At 37.1% G+C, this 27,560-nt stretch overlaps 3 protein-coding genes across 3 annotated transcripts; 2 read left to right on the plus strand and 1 right to left on the minus strand.

The window, feature by feature from the left end:
• The first annotated feature begins 1,176 nt into the window (after nt 1–1,176).
• LOC102777634 (uncharacterized) lies at nt 1,177–9,448 on the plus strand. Its single transcript, XM_087839314.1, has 11 exons — nt 1,177–1,461; nt 1,724–1,832; nt 1,939–2,054; nt 2,204–2,274; nt 2,359–2,499; nt 5,428–5,523; nt 5,650–5,781; nt 5,874–6,008; nt 6,135–6,172; nt 7,554–7,594; nt 7,686–9,448. The coding sequence occupies exons 1-11, from the start codon at nt 1,413–1,415 to the stop codon at nt 8,705–8,707; spliced, it is 1,950 nt and encodes a 649-aa protein (XP_087695440.1). The 5' UTR covers nt 1,177–1,412; the 3' UTR covers nt 8,708–9,448.
• A 1,270-nt stretch (nt 9,449–10,718) lies between these two features.
• LOC102800309 (putative E3 ubiquitin-protein ligase RNF144A-A) lies at nt 10,719–13,260 on the minus strand. The gene is made up of 4 exons (XM_035912459.2): nt 13,139–13,260; nt 12,791–12,891; nt 11,936–12,109; nt 10,719–11,196 (listed from the first exon to the last, which is right to left on the minus strand). The coding sequence occupies exons 1-4, from the start codon at nt 13,215–13,217 to the stop codon at nt 10,741–10,743; spliced, it is 810 nt and encodes a 269-aa protein (XP_035768352.2). The 5' UTR covers nt 13,218–13,260; the 3' UTR covers nt 10,719–10,740.
• An 892-nt stretch (nt 13,261–14,152) lies between these two features.
• Nucleotides 14,153–21,720, plus strand: LOC118454982 (uncharacterized). Its single transcript, XM_087839315.1, has 12 exons — nt 14,153–14,186; nt 16,118–16,220; nt 16,312–16,433; nt 16,614–16,684; nt 16,861–16,986; nt 18,166–18,261; nt 18,424–18,546; nt 18,638–18,772; nt 18,906–18,943; nt 19,864–19,904; nt 20,000–20,088; nt 20,589–21,720. Exons 1-12 carry the CDS (start codon nt 14,156–14,158, stop codon nt 21,675–21,677), a joined length of 2,064 nt encoding a protein of 687 aa, XP_087695441.1. The 5' UTR covers nt 14,153–14,155; the 3' UTR covers nt 21,678–21,720.
• The last annotated feature ends 5,840 nt before the right edge of the window (nt 21,721–27,560 follow it).

The raw sequence follows: 27,560 nt of genomic DNA on the forward strand, positions 1-27,560 counted from the left end.
GTTGCTTTGTATATAGACTGTTTATAAAAAGTGACAATAATCCAATAATATGCTCATGTTTGAAAAAAATCAGCTTTTCTTGTTGTATAAAATAAAACGGCGCTCTTCAATGCATCCTCTTTTGTAAGTACGTATGGAGGTCTTCAGGAAAGAAATAAGACAAATTAAAATTAAATGCATTAAATAAGTGTACATTTTCTGCTTTCTGACAGATATTGTGGTGGAAAGACAATGCAGCTGATGAAACTTTCTTAAAGATTGTTATTAAACAGAGGAAAGGCATGTGCTGCCTGCAAAGCAGAAATCATGAATGATCTCATCGGGAATCTTATCAAGTAAACACCCTCACAGCTGGAATCAGTCTGGCTGTTTTGACAGAACGTTGCATGTTCAGTGGAATTTCCTGGTAATTATAATCTCATGAGCTCATCATTTTCGCCATGTTTTTGGTTTCTAAGTCAACAAAGCCGGCTGAACGTCAACTCTAGTCTCTTCATTTAACACAGAATGAGTGTCTCAGTTTCCACAGCACTCACTGACAAACACACATCAGATGAGTGCTGATGAGGATAAAACACATTCTGTAGGAATATTAGTGTTGAAGCAGACTATGAGAGAAAAGATACTTAAAATATAAAAAGTAGTGTTCCCCAGTATATATAACTATATATACTATACACTATATATCACTATATACCCACTTTACAATGAGCATTTCAGCATACAGCAGCAGTGTTTCCCAGAAATGGACTTAAAAGAAAATTGCATAAAAGTATTTGTTTTTACTGGTGTACTGTGTAGTAACCGGAACAACAAGTAGATAACGTCATTGCTTTACCTGCTCTACATCTCTAATACCCAACACTTTGTGTCAACAGTGATTGCTTCACTTTCTGAATTAGAAATAGATGACTGACGTATTCCAAAGGAATGCATTGTTTGCTTCAGAGTTCAGTTATCCCGCCTTCCTTTGAGAATCGGGACACATGCAACATATTAACAGGTTTCTTATTTCTGATTAAATAACTACGGGTTCATATTTTTAACTATCACATTTACGGGTGCAGTGCCCACTACCTTTTGGAGAGGATAACAGTGTTCGGTCATGTGACGCTTATTTTAATAGAAATAATTGTTTTTTCCGGTGCACCCTGAATACAGCACGAACAAGTCAAACAGAAACCGTTTCCACAGTTTCGACTTAACTGGACGTGAAAACAGCTTAATCCTCTTGTCCGTGAAGAATCTCAGGGAGTGTCTTGAAGTTGCAATCGTAATGCATGCTCACATGCGTTAGTGCATTTGTAGAAAACGTATTTTCAGAACAGTTGCGACTGTTTTGCTATTAACCAGCCGTGTCTTTGTGGCCGCTGGCGGTGTAAAACGGGACTGAGGTTCTAAAGGGACTGAAAATGAATTTTACGGGTCGACAGTTTTTCGATGGAACCTTTAACCCTGCAGGTAGGTGCAGTGCGTTTAGCGTCCTCAACCTCTTTTGCAGGAAACTGGGTCTTAAAAATGTAATACTAAGCAGTCTATTCACTAGAATGTGGATTGATCAACAAAGATGACGCTTTTCTCGTAAAATTCAATCTACAAAACAGTAAATTGTGCAAAACATGAACGGGTGCAACTATTCGCTGTCTGTGCTGTTTTGTAATCCATGCTTATGGTATGAAAGCAGTTCTGCTACTTGCATGCTTTCATAACAATCTCTCCCCAGCAGCGGATGTAAAGTACCATGGCTTGGCAAAAGAAGGAGCAACATGCTATCTGAACAGTGTGCTGCAGGTGCTGTTTATGACCAAAGACTTCAGAGAAGCTGTGATAAGGTTTGTTGTTGTCCGTTGTCGTGCACCATAATGTATTCATGTCAGCTAGATTAGCAGTTTAAAACTGAGTTTTGTATCACTCATGACCACCAGTGTCTTTGTTTAGGTACACCAATGAAAATTCTCAGTTTATTGACCAACATCTTAAAGCACTGTTTGAAGACTTACAGAATCATACTGCAAAGACGGATGCAATAATAAAGACGCTGGGCATTGACAATGGTACAGTATGTTAACACACTGGACAACAAAACATTTGAATTCTATAAATCACCTGTGCATTTGAAGTTTTATATTCATAATCCATAAAGTTCATAGTTAAAGAAACATTTTTATAATTGGCTTGTTTTGTTGAACATCTCTGCACTCAGTGTATGAACAGCGTGACGCTGCAGAGTACTTTGAGAAGATTTTAACACTGACCAGTCCTCAGGCATCACAGGTACAGTCTTCATCAAAGGGTATCTATAAGCAGGATGGAAAAAAATAACAGATGTTAACAGGTTTTTGTTCATTTGTTTTTCAGATCTTCCATGGCATGTTGGCAAAAAAGACCACCTGTTGTAAATGCCTGACAAAGGCTGACATAGATATACCATTCTGGCATCTTCCTCTTGCACTGGTGGATTCCTGCACTGACACAAAAGGAAGTGAAGGATACAGAGTGGTAAGGATCTGACAAGCCTCAAACCTCTGAGGATGTTTATGTTTTCATTCTGTTCCCCCCCCCCCCCCCCCCCACATATACCGTAAGGGAAATTTCATCCCCTGCTGAATTTGAAAGTTTTCTTAATTAAAAAGAAATGAACAGTCTCTAATTTTAGTGGTAGTTTCATGGAGAGACAACATGTCAACCAAAAATTCAGAAAAACATGTGACATAAAAGTTTTAGGGTCTTGTAGCTGGTCACCAGGTTTGCACATGTCTCAGGAGGATTTTTGGCCCACTCTTCTTTACAGAAACTCTCTTAATCCTGTTTTTTTTGTTTGTTTGTTTTTTGGCTGCCACTTGGCACTTTGAGGCTTCAGCTCCCTACACAGATTTTCAGGACTGAGGTCTGAAGACTGGCTAGGCCACTCCATGACGTTAATGTTCTTCTTTATTAGCCCCTCTTTTTGTTTCCTTGATTGTATTTTTGAGTCATTGTCATACTGGAAGACCATCCAGCTTTTGGGTGCTGCAAGATTTCAGTCCATTATGTCATTAGTGTGTCATCAGTGGTGTTCTTGCTGACTGTGGTCACAACTACCTTGATATCATTAACAAGCTCCGCCTGTGTACTTTTGGGCACATGATCATCTTCACCATATGAGGCGCTCCACACTGAAGGCGACCAGTGGTCATTTTATGTTTCTCCCATTTCTGAAAAACCACACCAACACCTTCTCACCAAGCTTCTTGCTGATGGTGTGGTAGCACATTCCAACCTTATGCAGATCTTCAATCTTGTCCCTTTGACAGATCTTTGGTCTCACCCATGGTGGTGGAGATGTTGGAATGAAACAAACAGATTCTGTGAAAAGGTGAGCTTTATACATATAACACGCTGAGATCAGGAGTATCTGCAATTCACTGATTGGCTGTGTAACCATGTGGCACACAGATTACAGTCTGTGGGAGCCAGAATTTTGGCTGGTTTGCAGACTACATTCTTATTTCGCTCTATACAGTGCAAATAAAAGTTGTTTTCTGGATTTTTGGTTTATATTCTGTCTCTCTCCATTTGAGACTGTTCATTTCTTTGAAAGTGAGCAATTCAGCAGGGCACCCAGTAATTATTCCCTCCACTGTACACTTTCAATTGGTTTAACTTTTGCCCCTGAGCGTGGCAGTGGCTTTTCACCAGTTTTTATTCCCTTTACTTCACAGCAGTGGTTTATTTATAGTCATAATTACAGTGCAGATTAGTTGGCCATACTTTAGAAAAACTAACGAAGAAAAATATTTTTCTAGAAAACAAAAGAAAAATAAATATCTCCCACTTAAAGATGATTATCCAAAACTAAAGTTCTAAATAAAGTAAAATACATATATTTAGAAAGTATACCTATTCTTTAACTATTTAAAATCAAGACAGTATTGAATATTGAATCATCAAATTCAAACCTGTTTCTTGCCACACTTGGTACATCCCCACCAAAAATTAACCATAATGTGATCAAAGGGCCTGGACTACTTTGACAGTTCCTTGATCTAAACCAGGGGTTCTCCGACTTTGAAGAAATGTTTTCACACCACATCTAATAAAAACAATGACAGAAAAGCCTAACTGCAACTTTATTTAGATAATAAACTCTAATAAATTCGCAATGAATCCTTCAGTAACTTGTTTTAAACAAATAACTTTCATTTCAAACAACTATTTGTAACTTTTGTCACTAAACTGCTTCACTAGTCTTCACCACTTCTTCAAACGAGCAACAAGTTAAACAGAATGTAAAAATTGACAAACAAAAATAAAGTTCAGTCTTAGTCTTATAAAGAAAAAGAAATCCAGAAACTTGTGAACACAGATGAAAAATATAGAATTGATTGAGAGTTTATTCACTCTTATTGGCTGTAGTGAGCCTGTTTTTGACTGCAGAGCTTTGGCGGGGTGTGGTCTGCGGCGCGGCTGTAGGGGAGACGGACACACCTGAGTGGCATCCCCAATCACGCCTCGCCGGATTAAAACAGAATGAACTGAGTCCTGTTGTTGTTGTTGATGTGTGTAGGCTGTAGCCGAAAAGCTGCAGCCGCGTGTGTAAGTCGACAGCCGCAGTAAAGAAGTGTAGACCCGACCACATGTTCACACACTCAGCACACTTCTTTATTGTGGCTGTCGACTTACACACGTGGCTGCAGCAGATGCGCATATTATTAACGTAATTGCCGCAAATTTCTTTGTTCCGCTGTAAAAGTGATTCCGATGTTAAACATGAGGTCCACAAAACTTATCTGCCAGGTAACTTGCACCTGTCAGAACTCTGCCACACACTTTGAGAACCACTGATCTAAACTAAGAGGCCAAGCACAGTCAGAAGCAAACTAATGTGTTATAAATCATTAAACCAGCATTTTCAATCAGGCACTCTTTAGGATTTCATTACTGATGTGTCAGCTCCTTAGACCATGTCATAAATCTAAGAACACACCTCCTACCCTAAATGCACATGCATGGGAAGGTGGGGGTGGGGAGAGTAGTAGCACAACTCAGAACAGTGTAGGCCACAATGATAACGGGGGTGCTAAAGTCCACCCTGTAAGAGACAGGGTTGGACTAAGTAACACAAAGGAACTGTAATGGTTTGTTGAGTTATCAGCTACAGATTTTTTTATAAATCAGCTGCAGCTGATGCAGAAGCCTGCAGTCTGAATGCCTACTAACACCAGTAATTGTGTGCTGGTTGTGTAGTTTGTTACTAAAGTGAGGGTTTATTGCTTTCTCTCAGATCTCCTTCAAAAGGAAGTTAGACTCAAGGGTTAATTAATTGTCTCGTGTTAGACACATTCATTCTTGAGAAAACATTTCTGAATACCGTACATCCGTGAAACTAGTCAGCGGGTTTATGTCAGAGGGAATTAAGGAATAAAATGAAATGTGTGCATTTTCCAGGTGGATGGCATTGACGAGTTTTTCAGAATGACAGAATTAAATGGAGAAAATCAGATGTACTGTGACCAGTGTGATGACAAAGTTGATGCTACTACTGTAAGTAAAGAGAAAAGTTGTTTCTGATTTATGCACATTAGCTGATTTTGTTGTTATAGAATTAATACTTCATAATGTTATAATGAAAAAAAAACATAATGACATATTCTGATGTTTTTCATTCAGAAAGATGTAATGAAGCATCATCCAGATGTTTTGCTTCTACTTCTGAAGCCCTTTGAGTTCAGCTATCATGACATGTCATACGTCAAAATCAGCTGTACTGTGGAGGTTCCCTACACCCTGCAGATACCAGATGTATGTATACAGTATATTTTAATATTTAAAGAATATCCTTTTCATTTTCTTTGCTCATTGTCATGGCTGTCATTTCTTTCTTTGGTGATCAGAGTCAGACATATGAACTGTATGCAGTTGTGGATCATGTTGGTGATCTGAGAAGTGGACTTTACAGTGCAAGAATCAAGATCGAGGAGGAACACGGAGACAGATGGTATAATTTCGATGATGCTGGAGTCACAGAGGTAAGACTGTTAGTCCTTTCTTCACTATTGCTGAAACATATTACAAAACAGCCATGTTGCACAGTTATGTATTACAGAGGAGGAGAAAGAGATCGATCATATGTTTCTTTGCTTTTTCCATCACAGCTTGATTATCAACCGTTCCAAGTGGACAACACTGAGAAGTACGTTTTTGTCTTTTTCCAATATCCACATAATGTTTTTTGCAAATATTTCTTTATTTTCCACAAGTGCATACTGTAGATATATTATATCTCACGTATGCAGGTGAATGCACTGGCATTGAATTTAATGCACTATACCACATAACTATATGATACCATTCTGCTGATGCAAAATTTTTATTTCATCCATTTTATATTCAGAGAGTACTTAATTAGAAATAATTTATTTATCACATATTCCCAAATCACAATGATCCTAATACAGTTAAGGCACCGTGTGGAGATGGAAAATTATTTTACTGTTACTATTCATAACCATTATTATTACTGTTGCATCACTTATGATTTATCATTATAATTTCATTAGAGCATTTATTGAAACTGTTGATGTTACATTAAAGTCTGTATTTCAGGTGTGAGCTGAATTACATAATAATCTTTTATTGCAGGTGCAACTGTAATCATGTTATACACATATTGGATTTTTGTGCTAATTAAAGAGTTGTAGCTCGGTCAAGTTAATTAATGGTCTGAAGCTTCGGCCGACGCGATGTTCGACCGATCTATTGAGTAAAGTGACCCACAGCTATTGAAAGGATTGCATACATGCTTACAATTCACCACAGCTAACACATTTAAGAAAACTGGACTTCACTGTCCAGTAGGGTACCAACTGTAAATATACACCGAGGGCTATAAAGGAATGGTTTAGATCAGCCATTCCCAAAGTCAAGAGTGTTGAGGCCCACTTAAAAAAAACAGAACATCCCTTGGGTCCCACTCAGTCTTAAATCTTCAGTCTAATCAAAATACAAAAAAAAATTATGTATTTCCTAAAAATTATATTAAATAACATAAACAACACAGGCTGTACCAAGTTATATGCAAATTGTTAAGGTCAACGTGTCATCCAGAGACACAAACTTCAAATCAAGAGCAGACAATTTAGGTTAGAATAATAATATAATAAAGCAACCATACTCCCGGTTTAAATTCAGTTTTTTATATAAATACATTTATATAAATATGTATCAGTACATGAGCATTTCTAACTGAATTTCTGTTATCGCTGAGGCCCACCTGCAGTACCATGGCAACCCACCACTGGTTTAGGTTTAGATCAAAGCATGTTCATGGTTTAGAATAGCCCACTCAAAGTCCAGACCTAAATATTATTGACAGTCTGTGGCAAGACTTAAGCATTGCTGTTCACAGTTGCTCCCCATTTAATCTGACTGAACTGGAGCTAATTTTCAAAGGGCAAATATCGCAATCTGTAGATATACAAAGCTTTAACATACTTTTCAAACCACTGTATTGAATACATGAGCAACACATTTTGATTTAGTTGAAAAATAAATCCATTTATTTTCTCCATTAGATCTGAGAGTGCTTATTTACTTTTTTACAGAAAGAAGAAAAGTAAGGACAAATCTTTTTATAATGCTTTCCATTAATGTTTTGTTGGTATGCATTAAATGCTTTTATAACAAATTTCAAATTCATCCCGCAGATGCTGTTGGTGAAGAGATCAAGGAGATGGAACAGTTGTCCCTGACAGCACGCCATAAAAATCACACAGACTGTGAGGGTAGTGAAGTATCAGACGACTCTAGAAAGGATACAGGAGAATATGGGGGAGGTAGACCAAATGTTGGAAAAGATTACAGCTCTAAATTTGTAAGTTTTGAAGCTGATAAAGTAACGACAGGAGAAGGAAAGCTGTTAACGAGATATGACCTCTTAAATGGATCTCAGGACGAGCAAACAGGCAGTGACAGAATACAAATCATACCTAAAGATAATCAGATGAGTGAACAGAGGCGCATTAGCAGGTTTCTTAATGAGCCAATAGAAGAAGATGTGATGAGTGAAGCCAGTAATCATGATGTTAAACATTCAGCGCATAAAGATGTTTGTGTGCAAACTCAGAGGAGGAGTGTGAGGGATGACAGCGAAGAAACGAAAGAAGCTGATAAATACATTCAAATGAGTGAAATCACCACTGAAAATCCTGACAACAGTGAAGCTGTGAAGCATGTTAGCATGAGATTAGATGGCAGAGGGCAGAAAACAGCTGAGAAGATTATCAGTGTTACCCGTACATCACAAAGTGTTGGTGGTGTGCAGATACAGAGCAAAGAACAGAAAAATGAACGTGATACCAAACTGAATCAAAGTGAGGGAAATAAGATAACAAAGGAAAGACTAACAGAGGAGCAGGACAGAGGTAGTGATGAAAATATTGAAATTATAAGACTGGAGTGTTTTCAACCAAAAGCAAGAATTGGAGCTCATCGACTTACAGAAGGAGGACATGTTTCAACGAAGACAAGTCCTATTGTTAGAGTAATTGACGAAGAACATACAGAAATTGATAGTGCTTGTAAAGACGACAGTCAGACAAAGATCATGATAAAGAAAACTACGGATGAAACCACACAACACATGACGAAATGGTTAGAAAAACAAAGAAATATTAGAAGAAGTTTAAATCTTGAAATAGGTGAGAAGGTCACTTTGAACAAAATGTAAACTCTTTAAATGTCAACAAAATACACATTTTCATTCATGAATATGATTGATACCAAAATTACATTGAAGATCGCAGAGAAAGTGTTATAATACTGCTCATTTTTTCCACTGTTCTTTTTGAAAAATATAGCTTGAGTGTTGTATTTGTCTCTTTTTCATTCATTTTAACAGCTACAAAATGCTTAAGTTAGAATTGACTAAAGGCTTTATTTGGCGTAACGTTTTTAAAGGTTCAAAGAAACTTGGGATATACCTTAACACAGAATTATATTTATCTTATCGCTGAGTGTTTTTGTCTTTTTTTCTTAATGGTTTCATTTTTATGCAGTCTTTTAGTGTATTACCGATTTCATTTTATTTTCACATTTCTTTGTGTAAAAAAACATACCAATGAATGTAAAGTGTCAATGATTTCAGACAAGAAATTTCACAAGGAAATCTTTAAATGTAAACCTTGTGTGTTTATATGTTTAATGCCTGATTTTAATTGCAGTATTACTTAATTACTTTTCAATCTGCTGTGCATTTCCTTTTTAAGCATTGCAGTGTGTTGTGTTCTTCAGCAGAGCCCTCTGAGCTCATCTGTTGCCATTTCTTTGTCATTTATATATTGATTTTCTTAACTTTGGCTCTGAATTAATAAATACAAAAATACTAATTTTACAGTATGTTTTGATTACAATCATGGCTAAAATGTTGTCCATATATTGTATATGACTTTACCTCTGGACCCAATAAGAAATTCACCTAGCTTAGATCAGATTTAAACTTAAAATTTACAAATTAACAAAAAAAAATTTGGCTGAGCTGAAGAAAAATTATTCCAGATAAACTTAACATGGTTAAATGAACGTGAATTCAATGCATATTACTTAAAACAATTTTACTTCCTAATTGAAATATAATAAATGGGACAACAGAGAGGAGGGTGTGTTTCATTACTTTAATTTGACTCCCATAGTTTTTCAGCACAAATATGAGTCAGTCAGCTAGTAAACATAGAACAACAAGGAGAATGGGCACATGTGGGGTGAAATCATAGTGGCAAAAATATTTGGAAAGGAAACCGTTATTTTTATTGTTACTGTCACTGTGTTAGTATTCTGGTATTCATTGGCAAAGGCCATTTATACTCCACAGTGCCGAGTAGTGTGCACAGGACCACTAAAGGACATCAGGGCCTAAGGCCACTCACAAGAAGTCTGTTTCTAATTGTTTGGTCAGAGACATTCACACCAGTGCTGGAAGTCATTTTGAAGCTAAGGTAGTACTCAACTTGTTCCTCTTTCCACAAAGGAACAGATGCCGGTCTTGCAGATGGGTGGAAGGCCTTCTACAACCCTCTCCAGCCCTCTTAGAGTAACCGCTTGTCTCCTGGAGTCTGCTCCATGCTCTTAAGACTGTGCTGGGAGACACAGAAAACCTTCTGGCAGTGGCATGTAGTTTTGTGGCATCCGGTGGAGTTGGACTGTTTGTGCAACCTCTGTAGGGTCCAGTTTTCACCTCACGCTAAAAGCAGTGAAACTGACCGTAACCAAATGAAAACTAGTAAAAAAGAATAGATGATGACAAAAAAAATATCAGCGTCCTCCACCAATAAAACCATTCCTACTTTTGTGGTTGTCTCATTGTTGGCCCTCTACTCCACCTAGGGTTAATTTCATTTAATTTTATTTATATTAAAGCTGCAGAAACTGATTAACACATAAATATCTACATGAACTGATATTTGTCAGACACTAAATATGTATTCTGTTTATTTGCAAGGAATCTTTATCAAGTGACTTGTTTGTCGATGACTAACTATTATTTAACAGATATTAAGTCAAAGAAAACTATTTTTTAAAAAGTCTGTTGTACAACATAAAAATGCATACAGGAAACATAGTTTACCACTATCTAAAGCATATGAACAAGTCAGGCTGTAAAACATTTGGCTTCTCTCAATGAAATTCTCTGAATGAAATATAAAAGAAAAAGTCTAACATGAGAGAAGGATAAGAAGGATAATGACTCAGAGAGCATGCTGTGTCTTAGTTTCTGCGCCACACAGGTATGGAGGTTTGTCTGGGAGCCACACCATCACTGCAGGGGATGAAGTAAGAACTTGTCTTCAAGCACTCAGGAGTGAGTTTCAGACACACAAAGCAGAACTCTTTCTGACAGCGAGGACAGATGATGTTCTTGCAGCCTGTTTTGTCGTGCTCCACCCTCTGACCACAGGTGGGACAGGCCCGGATGGAGGGACAGGCATCGACCCCCTCAACCTGAGGGAGAGCGGTAGTCTTGCAGTTCTTGAGAAGTTCGAGGTCGTGATTGATGCATCCATCGTTGTCACAGCGGTCAGAGCGTGGAGCGCTACCTTTCCATGGCTTCAAACACTGCCAGCAGAACTGGGACACTTTCTTTTTGTCTGCATTGCAGATTGTGCATTGAACATTAAGGTTGGTCAGGTCCTCTCTCTCCACATAGGTTTTGCAACCAGGACACTGTTATGACAAACATTCAAGAAGTTCAGTGTTTTTGGATATAAACTTTCTTTCTTTAGAGTCACATGACTGAAACTGATCAGATTGATATTATCCTCACATCAGTGCAGTAAACTTACCAAGTTAGTTTGTTTTTATCATGATGACTAAGAGCAGTGGGGAATTGCTGGCACTGCTTTGACCAAAGATTAATGACTACATTTATACCACCTTTAACCAAAATACTTTTATAGTTACGTTTTCCTAATTTTTTTAAGGATTACTTGTAAATATACATTTAAAGAATTCAATAATTTCTGAAACACTTAACCATGTGAAAATGGTACCTTTTTTAAGCACAGTTTGAATACTGTGAGTGGGCCTAAGGGGCCAGGACCTGCTCACTTCAACAATGGGCCCATCCTGATTGCCTCAAATATTTTTTTTTCAGGTTTTATTTTTACTTATCAAAATAAATGTTTAAATAAACAAAAGACTAAAAATGTTTTTCTTTCTAACAAAAAAGTCATTTATCAAGTTATCAGCCAAATTATGGCCAATTGCAATGTTACACGTTACAGCATAGAGAACGGGAGTGAGAGTTGAAAATTTCCGTCTATTTTTTTTTCTTCATGACAGCGCAGGCGGTTTTGGTTGAGATCTTTTATTAAATTTACAGCTCAGTGTGTTGATCCTGCTGTTGATATAAATCAGGGAACAAAGAAAATTATCCCCAAATGAGGTTAACTTGGACACTTACAGTTTTAAATTCACAGTACTCTGTGGCAGCTAGACGAGCGATGTTCTCTTCAAAGTACTCCATCTCTTCTGTTGTCAGTACTGCCAGCCTGCGCACCTCTTGGTAGGACCACGCTGCATCACACTTTTGTAGCGTACCATCCTTTAGAGCTGGGCACTTAAATTTGTACTGGCCCTGAAAAAGATGTTAAAGATGTAAGCACATCTAATTGATGTTTTTTATTGAAACAAGTTCTAAACACTGGCACAGCATCAATATTTTTTTAATGTTTCCATTTATGTGTTGACTACTTACACTTAACAATTATGATTTTGGTCACGATGGCTGTTGGTTACATGGTATAAAATGAGAGTTTTTACTTAAAAACATTTTCATGTAACAAAAAATCCTTTTGTTCATGTGTTTATTCACGATAAAAAAATCAATAGTACCATTGAATAATAACATAAATAAATAAGCCATTAAATGCAGTAATAGCAGGTTAGTGCATTTAGACATGTTCACCATGAACTACTGAGGTTCAAAGTGAGAAGAAGGATGTAAATCCTTTAAAGGAGACCTCCCAGTCTCTATGTGTGGTGTCTGTGGTGTAGGGTTAGTGTAGTGTCTTCACATTTGAGTGACAACTTTCTAAAAGATCCGATGATCTATCTTGTCATATTGCCATTGCATTTGCCTATTTAATATTATAAATCCATCAGCAACATTTAAATATAAAATTTGGATGTCTGGATACAGACATAAACCAAAACCTTGCAGAAATATAGACATTAATTTTCCTACTCAAGCTTAGACAAGAAAACTAAAAGTAAAACTATATGAAAACAACGACGTTATTCGGAACCTGGAAAGTACCTGATCCAACAGGCTGCGACACCACCCAGTGAGCGACTCCGGGGTGACGGCATGGCCGCAGGACATCTCTGCTCTGAGACCCTGGTCTCCTTCCACTGGAGCTGAGAGGAACAACAATAAGCGCAGACAGTGAACTCAACATTGTGCTACAGCTGCCCGAGAACCTACTTTGCGCAGACCCCGGAAATTTAGCACAAAAGTAAAATGTTTGTATAAAATACTACTTCATTTGGTTTAATTGGGATAACCAGTGCATTTATTATAATAATTCCAAATCAAATCACGCACAGTTATTAGAAAGAGCAGAATTAAGGGGCTTCAGTGATGATAACTAGTTGTATTTCTTACGTAGTGGATCCAGATCATCGGGCCTGTTGACGAATTTCAGCGTCGTGTCTCTGGGGTCGTATCTTTTCTCGTCGGTCATTTTAGCTCAGAAACTCTCCGTCCTCTCCGTGGATAAACAATCTGTGTCTGCAGTCAAGTGAATTTGTTTTTAACTTTCAGTTTCCCCCAGCAGTTACCAGAAGTCACATGACAACGCTGGTCTGTCTTCTTGCATCTGTATTTCACTTTATTTACTCTTTAAATGTGTCCCTACTGCAACACACCTCAATACAATTAGTGGGTCATTAGCAAGACTACATCCTGAGGTGGCAACTCCTAACCCAACTCGAATAAATTGAAATAAATGTAATAAAATATAAGTGTTTGGGAAATAATGTATTTCTAAAACTACTTTTATTGCACCATATTCGTTCACTCATGAGGTGCTGTAACATTAATCAAATGGCTGAACTGAAGCATGCAGTCAAATTATAAGCTGTGTATTGAGCAAAAATGAAATTCGTAGGATATTTTTCGCACTGCTTCGTTCAATTACTTCATATGCTGCCTTCATGATCTTATGTGAATTTCCAATACATCCCAACTGAAAAATATATTCCCAAACCTAATTTGCCGAAGGAGTGCATGTTAATAGACCCTGGGTTAATCCACATGTGTTTGTGAGTAAGGACATATTAGGTGTTCTGCATTCACATTTTTAATAAATTTCTGAAAAAAAATAGTAATTTGATAATTTCGCGATTTCCAACACAGCATGTATGCATCATTGCAGACCCGAAGAGAAAGAGAAAGTAATCCGGGGTTTTTAAATTCACTGGATCTGTAGATCGCAGATTGTGTCGGGAATAAACTAAGTAGTTTCGGAAGGAATACCTTGAATTAAACGGAAGGTAGGATTCTATGTGTTGTTGTTTAGTGGTTGCTTAGCGTAACCGGTAAAATATGCGGCTTATTTCTTTTTAAGGAGCAGTTTATTCAGCGGTGCAGAAGTGAAGTGGTTGCAGGACGGCACAGAAAATGAACGGACAGTGCACCAATAAATCTCTGGGTAAGATTTCAGAAAATATTTAAAGCTCTTTTGTTTATTTGTTTTTTGTTTTCATCCTCAGGCGTATTGTTGGAGATGGATATTAATCCAGCGTACAGGAATTTCGATGTTTCCTTTTTGCCTTTTTTCATTTAGCTTTCATCAACATCCTTATCACCATAAATGTTTAATAGATAGAACATTGCTGAATCACAAATCTCTCTCGGGATCTGAGGTTATGTTCAGATTCTTTTTCTAGCCAATTTCCTGCACTGGGTTGATTATTTAGTTTGGACAGAGAGTAGCTGTTTTTGATAGGGGCGATATGGGCGGTTGCCCAGGGCGGCATCTTGGTGGGGGGCGGCTTCACAAGCATTGGCAAAAAAAAACGTTGCTCGCACCCATGCTGCCCCGACATCATGCCAGCGCATTTTGGGGATGGCATAGGCACCGATCGGTTTTCTATCGCCCATTTGCTGGGAGTAAGGGCGCCCTCGTTTGCGCCTGCTGCTCGCGGCACAGGGAGGAGAGGGTGGGCTGCGGGGGGATTCTCTGGAGCAGCATCTAATAACATCTAATAAAATAAAATAAAAACAAACCAACAAACACGAAAACACCAGACATTATGATACAGACTTTTTTCGTTTTTTCGAAATTCTATACGCGAAAAGTGAGCGCGAGAGCCCTCGGTGCGCCTGCTTGCTGCTGAAGTCAAAGTAAACTTTATTGTCATCTCCGCTACATACAGTCCAGTATATAGAGAGACGAGACGACGAGGCTCCAGTTACAGCAGTGCAAGTAAACAAACAATATTTATAAGAAGAGTAAGAAAATAAATATACACTTTAGGACCAGGGGTAAAGGGCTCAATAACAATTTTAAATTTTTAAATTTACAGTTTAGTCTGTTACTGTTACTATTTTTACCATTTCTTCTTTGAGCAACTGTAATCCACGTTATTTCCTTAGGGATTAATATTAAAGTATTCTGATTCTGATTGTTTCAGGATGACCTGCCATTATCCAATGACACATCTGCTTACCTGTATCTTTTGCTCGTTTCTCCTCCTCTTCTTTTCTGTTTTTTCTAAACTGAGCACGTGATGACTTTGAACTTTTCTTGTTCGTCTTCCATTGGTTTTAATTTTGCACTTCAGTATGAACAAAAGTCCCCCAACTCAACGATCACCACAACATGATCTAATAGACCTACACCTTAGTTCACAGATTCGCTTTGTCGAGGGTGTATTTCTGGGATTTCGCACAACCCAGGATTGTGACTAGCCAGCATGTCAAGGAGTGGGTGGGAGGTATTATCCAACATTGTCCTTATCCTGGACAACATCTGGCTCTCAGACACCCTAACTGAGTCCAGCTCCATCCCCACAACATTACTGGTCATGTGGATCCGTTTATTTTGTCTGTTAGTGTCTGTGACCCTCAACCTGCTGCCCCAGCATGCCAGAGGGAATGTTTGCCCATGGCACCAAACAGGCTAGGACTGCCCCTGTGGACAGACACTGGACTCTAAAGAGAGTTTTGCTTGTTCCAAACTGTTGTAGTTTACCAGTTACTGAGGCCACTATACTCCTGGCAATGCTCCAAGCTTAGATGCCCCCGATCTTTGGTTCAATGTAATATAATTTGGAGGTTTACAGGTAGTCTTTGGACTTATTAGCTCTCTTTTTCCCTGCACTGTAAATTTTGGGACATTATATAAATTGGTATGTGCTTTTCCCAATCAACCAACCAAATCAAATGACTGAATTTGACTGGAATTGGCAAATGAGATGTTTTAGAGTAATATTAACATTGAAAAAAATACCCAGTTAAACTCCTAATGTAGAAATGATAAAATAACTGTTTTTGGTTTATTTCTCTTTGGGTATTTTATGATCCAGGCTCATGTTTTAAATATATATCTTTTTTGTATGCATTCTCTCTTCCCATCAGCTAACAGGTACCATGGGCTGATAAACCAAGGATCCACATGTTACTTGAACAGTGTGCTGCAGGTGCTGTTCATGACCAAAGACTTCAGAGAGGCTGTGAAAAAGTTTGTTGTCCAGCTTTAAGTGTGATTCTGTATTTATCATATATGAAGTTTACGGTGCATTTTTAATCACTCATGTTTACTTCCTGTGTAGGTACTCTGGAGATAATCCCCACTCTGAATTCCTTGATCATGATTTGAAAGCCTTATTTGATGACTTACAGAACTATACAGCATACACATATAAAATAACAAACAAGCTGGGCATCGACAACGGTACAGAACAACAACACCTTTTTAACACTGTAAACTCCTGAGCACTGTATGACTTTAAAACAATTTAAAATAATACATAATTTAAAATAATTATTAAAATATTATAACAATGGAAAATTGTAGGGCAAAATTACAAAATGACTTATTTAAAAAAATAATAATAATATGCATTTATCACAGTGTATGAACAGCGTGATGCTGCAGAGTACTTTGAGAGGATTTTAAGAAAGACCAGTCCTGATGCATCAAAGGTAAGGTCTTCATCGATGCTAAAGGATATCTATACACTGGATCAATATATCACTTTTTAATTGTGGAGTCTTTGCCTTAGAATATAAAATGCTTTGAACAACTTTTGTTGCGAACAAATGCTTTCTAATTATAACTGAAAGAAAATGAACAGGTTTTTGTGCATCTGTATTTTCAGATCTTTCACGGTCAGTTAGTAAACAAGACCACCTGCTCTAAAGGTCATGTAGAGACTGATGGAGACACACCATTTTGGTATCTTCCTCTTTCACTGGTGGATTGTTGCAGTGAAGACTACAGTGTGGTAAGGATCTGACAAGTTGCAAACTTCTCAGCATGTTCTGTCTGCCAGGATAGGACAGCTGTGAGAAATTGTTTTGACCTTACATGCTTTTGTCAATTACAGATTTATAATATTTTCTGATTTTCAGTAAATAATAACTGTTTTACTTTCATTTTATCCACTTTCTATAAAAAAGAAAACACTCATTTTTTTTCACTGCATAAAATGTGTTACACTTTATCACTTTGTTACTATTTTAGTATACACCATTTACACATCATTATTGCATAAATCAAACGATTTCTTTGTGGAGGAGTACTGACATGATAATTCCTGTAGCTACAGTGCTATAAAAATGAAATAGTTGTTGGACCATGTTAAGTACCATGGCCTAAGTACAGATTTCATTATAAAACCTAAAACCTATAAAAAAAAACTTTTGGGGTGTCTAAATGATTGATTTAGGACTGCTTTATTTAATTTAGAAATACACAATTTTTATCTAGTTTTGCCTTTGTACATCACCACAGTGGGTCAAACAATCCATGTGACTGAAGTTCACACTTTAGGTTTTAATTCAAGGGATTAAAATTCAAATCCATCAGTGTCAGGAAAATATTTGGCTTTGCTTAAGTGGATTCTGTGTAGCGCTTTGTCTCACCAGGAGTCTGAATGATTCCCAAATAAATAAAATAAAATGTAAATCAATGTGCCAAATAGTTTGATTTTTAAAATCTAGACAGTAATATTTGGGTGTCAAGTGTTACAGCTCACCCAAGATGATAACTAAATTGAACCAGATATCCCAGCTGTTGCCTCATTAAATTTTCAAATTCTCATTAAATTTTAGAGGGTCATGCAAGGGTTCGTCCTCAAATCTGCCTTTTTCCAACTAATTGTATTGCTTAAGTGTAACAGAGAAAATAATGGCCATTTTATATCAGGTATCTAGTTTGACTAAAAATTGTGTAAATCAACTTCTCCTTTGATGCATATGAACATGAGAAGATGTGTATATGTGTACTGGTTAGATTTTTTTCTTTTCACTTTTCTCTTAAACAATATATCTTAACCTTTGAGTCTGACCTAATAAAGTTACTGGTTCATGTTAAAAACCTTCTTCTTCAAGGAAAACTTCTTCACCTCACTTCACTGGTCAGCACATCTTTGTCAGAGCTGATTTTAAATAACATTTTTCAGGTGAAGGGCATTGAAGAGTTCTTTAAACCTTCTGATTTCTGTGGAAAAAATCAGATTTACTGTGAGCAGTGTGGTGACGAAGTTGATGCTACTATGGTGAGTTTAAAGAAAATTTTTTGATTGTTTTATGATGCATTAAATACAATTACTAAAACATATTAACATGTATTGGGAACAGACAAGCTCCCTGAGGCAACTATTGTTGTGATTTGGAGCTGTATGAATAAAATATAATTGAATTGAATGTGTTTCATTCAGACAGCTGTAATAAAGCATCATCCAGATGTTTTGTGTCTGCTGCTGAAGAGGTTTGAGTTCAACTATAAATACATCAAAATCAACTCTTATGTGGATGTTCCTGAAACCCTGCAGATACCAGAGGTACATGTATAGTATATTTTAATATTTAATCAATATCATTTTCATTGTCTTTGCTCATTCTGATGGCTGTCATTTTTTCTTTGGGGATCAGAATCAGAAATATGAACTGTATGCAGTTGTGGATCATTTTGGGGATCTGAAAGGTGGAAATTACGCCGCAACAATCAAGATCCAGGAGGAACACGGAGACAGATGGCATCATTTTCAAGATACCAGGGTCACAGAGGTAAGGCTGATAACTTTTTCACTGTTGATACTAAAACATGCCCCTAAATCACTGTGTTGCACAATTACTTGTATGCCTTACAGTGACAAGACAGATCCATCATATTATGCTTGATTATTTTTTACATCATCAGCTTGATTATCAGCCATTCCAGCTGAATAACACTGAGAGGTAAGTTTTTGTGCTTGTTTCCCTGACTGTATATATTTTTCCATTTATTTTTCCATTGTAGTTCAAATATTACTTGAAAGTTGGTATGAATACATACATACATACAATATATGTACATATATTGTACATCACATACTATAGATCAACGCATAGGTATTCACTTAAAACACCCTGTCACATATTAAACAATATTATTATAGTGCTATTGATGTAGAATATTTCTTTAATCCATGCTCCATTTAAAGAGTACTTGATCAGAACTAAATACAATGCAGTAAATAAGCACTGAAGGCATGCACAGCTATCTTTCTTTTGGTGCCTGAATCGTTTGTGAAAATTGTTTTATATTAAATAATTTTGTAAAGTGGCAAAACAAGAGCACTGCGATAGACTCGCGACCTCCCCAGGATGTACCCTGCCTCTTGTCTGTGGTAGATTGGATAGGCTCGAGACCCCCGCAAGTCTGATAAGGATAAATGAAAGAGAATGGAGAATTAATGGCAAAACAAGCGTTTTGTAAAAAGTAAAAGGTGGTATCAAATTATATTTAAAATATACTGAAATACCCATTATGCAGAATGTCCATTTTCTGTGTATCTTTATCAATAATAATATTGAATTACAAAATTTATTTTAAAATTTGTAAAAATTCTGCAAAATTATAAGTAATTGAGATTCTTAAATGACTGGTAGAGAGTAAATGATGCAAAATTAGAGCCCAAATAGTGGCGTAGATGTAGAAATTAGCTGGTTTGCAAAACCCCGACAATGATAATTGAAACTCACTGCACTTCACAGGGAAAATGAAGACACATAAAACAAAGTCCAAAAATTGGGTTTACAAAAATGCTGTTATGTATAACACACAAGCCATACATTTAGATTTATTTGAAAATGAATTAAACACTTTTTTCCATTAGATCCCAGAGTGCATATCTTCTTTTTTACAGAAAAAGTAAAGGTAAGGACAAACTGTTTTTAAAAATAAATTCTTAACTGGTTTTCGTAGTGAGTACATGAAATGTTTACATACCTAATTTCTAATTCATCTCCCAGATGCTGCTGCTGAAGTGGTCAAGGAGATGCGCAGCCTGGCCATATCAAATTTGCAGGTCATACATGAGGGAGCAGACCAAATTCCACAGGTAAGATTTATCACTGTAGGCAACTCTGAAAACCTTTTACATACTGTAAAGATGTTGCAGTTTGTGCATCTGTGTGATAGTTTGTAATTTGTAAAAGAATTTCTCACTCTTAGGACCTCAGTCAGTTTCAGCTTGGTATCATGATAGGATGCTACCTGTGCAAAAAGGCCATGAAATTTCTTTACTACTAAAGAGTCCACAGTCAATAGTCCACTTAGTTATAGTGAAAAGAACTTTTAATGCTTTAGCATTCCAAGACATTTTGAACAATTTAATGCGCCCAACTTTATGGAAACAGCTTTGGGACAGTCATGTCTCTCTGTTTCCTGTTTTATTGTAAAGGTCTTGTGTTTCCTTGTTCGATGTATCTAGTTGTGCTTCCCCTGTAGCGTCATGTTAATTTGTGTCAGCTGTGTCCCCTGTGTGTTCTCACTTCTCTTGTTATCTGTGTAATTAATTTGTGTTTTTTATGCCATTTGTATGTTTTGTCTTGTGTTCAGGACAATGGACAGAATTCCATCGCAAAAAGTCTGCCTTTAAGGTCCAGCAATCAACTTTTCCCATCAAGTTCAACTGGCAACTCAGGAAGTCCAGAAAGCCCCCGAAGTGTATCAATTCGTAGGATAAAGGTTGTTGAAGATCTTTTGGTTGTATTTAAGGACAAAAGCATAATGACTGTGACTTTAAAGATGGACTTTGTCAATGAAAGAGGTATCGATGATGCTGGTGTGTCAAGGGAGGTTTACACTGCATTTTGGGAGCAATTTTTGGAACAGTGTGAAGGTGAAACAGAGCGAGTTCCAAGGTTGAGGCCTGACTTTTGTGAGGCTGAATGGCAAACGGTTGGTCAAATTTGGGTGAAAGGATTGCTAGACCATGGTGTCTTTCCAGTGAGGCTGTCAAAGGCTTTCATTTTAGCCTGCATTCATGGAATTGACTCAGTCAGTATAGACATTCTGATGACATCATTTCTCAACTACATTGCTCCTGTTGAGAGATCAGCAGTTGAAAATGCTCTCCAGGGCACAATGGGTGAAAGTGATGACGAGGACCTGTTTGACCTTTTCACAAGGATGGGCTCCCACTCCCTACCCCCTAAGACCAACATACAACTTGCCATTGAAAGAATGGCTCATAAGGCCATTCTGCAAGAGCCAAAGTACATAGTTGATTGCTTCTCCACACCTATGGCAGGTCTACAGCAGAGACTGTCAGACAAGGAAAGTGTTTTGTCTCTGTATGAGACAAAAAAGGCCACAGGCAAAAGAGTATTGCAACTGTTTGAAACAACAAACATGGTGCTGTCTCAAAGAGAACATACCACCTTTACTTATCTTCAGCATTATGTTAAAACTGCTGATGAAACTAAAGCTGAAAAAATCCTGCGTTTCTGCACTGGGTCTTCTGTCATTTGTGTTGACAAAATTCTTGTGTCATTTAATGCTGAAACTGGGCTCAGAAGAAGGCCTGTTGGTTATACTTGTGACGCTGCCCTTCATATACCGTGCACTTACAGTTCTTATCCTGAATTCCGCACAGAGTTTGACAACATTCTTTCCAGCAATTACTTTGAAATGTACGTAATTTAAACTCAATAGAAGTGCTTTAAAAAAAATACATAAACCTGTAATTGTTCCATTGTTATCAAGAGAAAAGTATGCTTCTACAGTGAGTATTTCTAAAACTGGCCAACTTGCACAAAAGCAATCTAGACCAATGAACAGTACAACAGCAAAAAGAAAAGGGTGTACATATGGTTTGGGGGTAAAAGGTCTATTAAATTATTAAAATAACTGAAGGTTAATATAGATGAGAACCTGTTTACAAAATCTACAAGCTAATGTAGCCTGTGTGGAATGTTGCCTGCAAAGACTGTCATGTAATGATAAACCCAAGTTTGCTTGATTAGCTATATGTTTTAATATACTACACTTGATCTTGCCTCACAGCAAGGTCCTGAAGAGGATGGATGAATAGATATGTTTTATGTCCCAAAATATAACTAGTTGTTTTGTAAAAAATCATATTACTATCACAAGTTTTCTTCTTGAAAAACGGTTCGTGCATATTGCCAGAAAATAACATATAGATTATCTATAAGCCTTTGTATTGCCTTGATTAGTTAAAAAATACCAAGGAATTATTAACCACTAAAGATTCTCTCTGTCAATGACAATAATTGCAATTGTGCTTTTCTTTCATTTGTATTTCTTTGTTGTTAAAGTTTTTCTGTTACATTGGGAAAAACCTTACTTTTTTGTGGGGTTCCCCAGGGGTCCATTCTTTGCCCACTCCTTTTTTTAATTTAATGCTCTCTATGGGTTCAATTAAAAAAACAAAACAAAAAAAACATGGCATCTCATTCCATTGTTACGCAGACAACTCACAGATTTACAGTGTCAGGTAAATCTGTGAGTCCTCTGAAGGTTTTGTTAGATTGTTTGTTTGTTAGATTGTTTAACCTAAATGAACAGAAAACAGAGGTCATTGTGTTTGGTCCCTGTAACCTCTATGAATTTGGCCCCCTAGAAATAAATTTAAAAAAACCTTTGCGAGGAACCTCTGAGTGATTTCTGATAGTGATCTAATTTTTGCTAAGCAGATTAATGCTGTAATCAAGACCAGTTTCTTTCATCTTCGGCTACTTGCTAAAGTGAGACCCTACCTTTGTTTCAAAGACTCTCAGAGAACAATCTATGTCTTCATTTCATCTCGCCTAGACTTTTGTAATGGTCTTTACACTAGTGTCAGTCTGTCATTAGTTAGTTGACTGCAGCTGGTCCAAAATGCTGCAGCACAGACCACATATGCCCCTATACTAGTATCCTTACACTGGATGCCAGTTAGCTTTCAAATTTATTTTAAAATTGTATTTGTTTTTAAGGCTTTGCACGGGTTTGCACCCTCATACCTCTCTGGTCTTTTAAACTGGTGCACACCTGCAAAATCACTGAGGTCTGTGGATCAAATGCTTCTGTCCCGAGGTCCAGATTAAGGTACAGAGGAGACCAGCCCTTTGCCGTGACTGCTCCTGAATTGCAGAACAAACTGCCCCTTTCCATCAGGACCTCCCCAACATTAGACACTTTCAAAACCTGTCTGAAAACCCACTTTTATTCCTTGGCTTCGAAATCAGAATGAGTTTTATACTACTTTTATTTGTCTTATTCATCTCATTTTATACTACTTTCTCCTCATTTTTATAATGTCTTCCTATGTTTTTATGTCTATTAATTACCTTAAATGTACAGCACCTTGGTCAACAGCTGTTTTTTTAAATGTGCTATATAAATAAATTTTACTTTGACTTTGTCTGTAGTATGTAGTTTAAGAAATAAAAGTTTGACTATATTTCAGCCTTTTTCTCCTGTACTTCATAAATGTACCATTGCATTCTCACAAAAGGAGTGAGTTATGTCAATGAAGCATTTCAATTAACTTACATAACTTAAGTGCCATTTGTGTGGCATACCAAGTGTGATATTTTATGTAATATCATCAAATTTTAAGAACATTTTCTGCTCGACCATCTCTGATTTTCATAAATATTTTAGAGAATAAAAATTGGACATTTATAATGAGTTCTGTGAAATTTTAGCTTCACATATCAAGTACTTTTCAAGATGTATTTTTTTGAAAGATGGTCTGTTGAGTGACATTCTAAAAGTAAACCAGTCACAATTTTTTAATGGTATATAGTTCTGTTTTACAATAATGCAAAATTAAGCATTTTCTATTACAGGTTAATAATAAAGGGGTAATAGTAGGGTTACAAGAGGGAAACAAGAACGTGATAATTTCCAAGTTAATTCTATACAATTATCAAAGTAATAATCACGTAATAGCCAAGTAATATCATGGTAGCAACCGTGGTTACAGCTGAGTAATGTTAAGCTGAAATCTATGTAACTGGATAATAAGGGCCCCAAAACTGCAGGTAATAATGTGGGAATGCAGCTATCTTAATAGTAGGGTTACAAGGAAGAAACAAGAACGTAATAATGTGGTAATTTCTAAGTTATTACCACCCGATTACTTGTGGTAGTTTTTGTGTAATAAGCAGGAAACATAGTTCCAAAATGTAAGACTGTCTGTTTCTATTTATTAACTATTAACTATCATGAACAACCTATTAAAGCGAAATTCAAAAGTGTGTGATTTTTACCTGGAAACAACCTTGAAATAATAAAAAGAAACATCCTGCAAAGACCAGGCTGCCAGGTCAGGTAGACTGCTACCTCCTGGGAGTCTGCACTTTCCATTTTATCTGTGGATAAAGACAAAGAAGGAAGTGGGACGACAACTGCTAACTTTAGCCACCATTTGCCTCCCGTTTGGCTTGCCTAGTAGGTTGATGCTTGGATAACCCAATGGATGAAAACAATACATATGGAATCAAACCCACATTATAGCTACTGCTGTAGGACTGCAAGGTAAGCAAAAATATTTTTTTTATTCCTGAAGTTATATTTAGGACCATGTCTATTGTAGTTATTAACTTATGCCACATACTATCAACTTATACCACTCACAGACCAGCTAACAGTAGGTTAGTAGCTAATGTTAGCTTATCTGATAGTACAGAGTTGTCATAAAAGCTAAGGTTGCATAAAAGTAAGGTTATCATGAAATAAGCTGACGATTATTATTGTAAATATGAATAGAGAACCAGATGTGGTTAGTTATACTTTCAAATAAGATATATTACACACTACTGCTCAAAGGATTTTAGAACACCCCAATTTTTCCAGTCATTTATTGCAGTTCAAGTTGTTCAAGTCCAGTAAATAGCTTAAAATGGCACAAAGGTAAGTGGTGAACTGCCAGATGTAAAATAAGAGAGGGAGAGAGATATGGTTATGCAAAACTGAAAAGCAATGTATATTTTGTAATTCAGACTTATTAGTATATGAAAAAATCCCTTTTGAGGAAGCAGAAAATAGGTTAGCAATTTAAAGTTGTTCTGCAGCAATAGAGGTTGATCAAACCCTGAAAGCTGCTTCTACTAATTTCTAGGTGTTCCAACTTTTCTCGATTACATATAACACCCTCTGTCTGCTTAAAAGCAGTGTTAAAACACACTGTGGTACCACACACATCAGTTGAAGAATATTGTACTACCGAAAGTAGAGTGTTGATACAAACGTGTATAGAAAAAGGCAATTGACAATGGAAGAGAGTCAGGCCATCATAACACTTAAAAATGTAGGTCTTTCCTACAGAGAAATTGCAAAGAAAGTCTGGTGTTAGTGAGTCCAGTTTCCTTCACCATCAGAAGGCACTCAGAAACTGGGGCAAACTCTGACAGGAAGAGGTCTGGCAGACCCTAAGTCACAATTGAATCAGAGGAAGTTTCTGAGAGTTAACAGCTTGCCTGAGGCGGCTCACAGGACAACAGCTTCAAGCACAGTGGTTGCAGTAAGCAAGTCTCAGTTTCAACTGTGAAGAGGAGAATTCAAGCTTATATGTGTGTGTGCGTGTGTGTGTGAACATCTACATGGTATGCAGTAAGAGCTTTTTCTTTACTTAATAATTCACTCCTCAATTTTTTTTAAAAAGGTATGCCAGCTAATATTTGAGCCTACAAATATACCCTTGTTTTAAAAGCCTTACGATCATCTGTTAAATATACATTTAAAGAATTAATTGAAACTGAACTGAACTGAAAGTATTTGCACCATTTGTTTAAAGTGCGGCATTTTGTTTTGTAGTGTAGTTTTCTTTAAAACCAAATTAATTCTTTTTTTCTTTGTTTTGTAGAAATCTAAAAGTAAAACTATATGAAAACAATGACGTTATTCGGAACCTGGAAAGTACCTGATCCAACAGGCTGCGACACCACCCATTAAGCGACTCCGGAGTGACGGCATGGCCGCAGGACATCTCTGCTGATCCTGGTCTCCTTCCACTGGAGCTGAGAGGAACAACAATAAGCGCAGACAGTGAACTCAACAGTGTGGAAATGCCTGCCTGGTATTAAAGAGAACCTACTTTGCGCAAAGACTTCGACCCCGGAAATTTAGCACAAAAGTAAAATTTGTGCATGAAATACTACTTCATTTGGTTTAATTGGGATAACCAGTGCATTTGTTATAATAATTCCAAATCAAATTATGCACAGTTATTAAAAAGAGCAGAATTAAGGGGCTTCAGTGATGATTACTAAACAGTTTTCTTATATATGTAACCCTCTCAAGGTTATCCACTGCTGTTGAAGCCAATAATTTAATGTTTAATGTATGTAGTACTAATTCTGTCCAACAGGGGGCAGTGATGGCGCTATAGTTGTCCTGCGCTGCGTTATGCGGCAAGAAGAAGAGCTGCAGCGGGGCAGATAGCCAGCAAGCTAGAAGAAGAACGCACCGAGCGCATGGTGTATCGGAAGAGAATACGAACCTTTTTTTCTAAGTGTTAAGGTTTTTATCGTTACAGACTATTAGGATTTGCTTACCACGCATCCTTTTTTCCAATTGTTTTTTACTGTGTTGGGACATAGTGCGAGAGACAGTTGCTGGATACTCGATCGGCGATTGGAAGGCGAATCCAGTGGGGCTTTTTCCAGAGACGTATTGCTCCACCCAGAAGGACGGCGAATGAGGATTTTACTCATCTTTGCAGATAAGCACTGGGCTTATCCACACACACACACACTACCCGGGTAGATTAACAAAGTTTTTCTCAGAGCTCTGAATTTATTTTATTATTATTCTTTTTTACTTCAACACCATATTTTACTTTTTTTCCTTTCCTCACCAAACCAGAGTGGTTGGTGGAGGTAGAACTGTGACAAGAAACATAAATGGACCAATACTAATATGGAAACTGAACTGACTGATTGAAGGGGGGATTGTATTGATTTTGTCTCATAAGTGTTGTTAACATTCTGCATATTATTGAAGTTGCTGATGAGACTGTTATGTGTTTTGTTGTAATAAATGTCATAGAGTGTTCTCTATAAGACAGCATAAGGAGGTGTTTTAGTTTTCTTGTTCCTCTTCTCCTCATTGAAAGTACCTAGAATATCCATGTCCCTAAGTTAATCAATTAAGGGATCTATTACAAAAGTTGGCGAGCCAGGCCAGGAGGAGTAGATGGAAAATTAGTTGAAAACACTTCCATTTAGCTGATTTTTGTTAGTCTTTGTTTAACATTTCACAGCTGTTGGTTATTGAGTGTTACCGTTTTTCACAATGTATGCAGAACAGGAATATGGTACTGATATGAAGAAGTGTGTATACATTGAAGGAATTACAGCAGCAACTACTGATGATCAAATTACTGAATTTTGTATGCAATTTGGCTGTGTTGATAAAGTTCTTAGAGTAAGACAGACAGGGCAAGGTACTGGTGTTAAAGCCCTGGTGGAGTTTGAATCTGAAGAAACTGTCATAAAGTTGGCTTCCACCCTCCCTCTGTACCATCCCAGCGTTTCGAACCCAGACATTATGTGGCGTGTAGATGGTGCCTGTAAA

Source organism: Neolamprologus brichardi, chromosome 3 (assembly GCF_056152115.1).
Source record: "Neolamprologus brichardi isolate AB-2024 chromosome 3, ASM5615211v1, whole genome shotgun sequence".
Taxonomy (NCBI): Eukaryota; Metazoa; Chordata; class Actinopteri; order Cichliformes; family Cichlidae; genus Neolamprologus; species Neolamprologus brichardi.

Coding starts and splice junctions, on each gene's coding strand:
- LOC102777634 (XM_087839314.1), top strand. CDS start 1,413: ATGAATTTTACGGGTCGACAGTTTTTCGATGGAACCTTTAACCCTGCA. Junction 5,524..5,649: donor ACAAAGTTGATGCTACTACT/GTAAGTAAAGAG, acceptor TTTTTCATTCAG/AAAGATGTAATGAAGCATCA. Junction 6,173..7,553: donor CAAGTGGACAACACTGAGAA/GTACGTTTTTGT, acceptor TTTCTCCATTAG/ATCTGAGAGTGCTTATTTAC.
- LOC102800309 (XM_035912459.2), bottom strand. CDS start 13,217: ATGACCGACGAGAAAAGATACGACCCCAGAGACACGACGCTGAAATTC. Junction 12,110..12,790: donor GTCGCAGCCTGTTGGATCAG/GTACTTTCCAGG, acceptor CATCTTTTTCAG/GGCCAGTACAAATTTAAGTG. Junction 11,197..11,935: donor AGTACTGTGAATTTAAAACT/GTAAGTGTCCAA, acceptor TTGTCATAACAG/TGTCCTGGTTGCAAAACCTA.
- LOC118454982 (XM_087839315.1), top strand. CDS start 14,156: ATGAACGGACAGTGCACCAATAAATCTCTGG. Junction 18,262..18,423: donor ACGAAGTTGATGCTACTATG/GTGAGTTTAAAG, acceptor TGTTTCATTCAG/ACAGCTGTAATAAAGCATCA. Junction 18,944..19,863: donor CAGCTGAATAACACTGAGAG/GTAAGTTTTTGT, acceptor TTTTTCCATTAG/ATCCCAGAGTGCATATCTTC.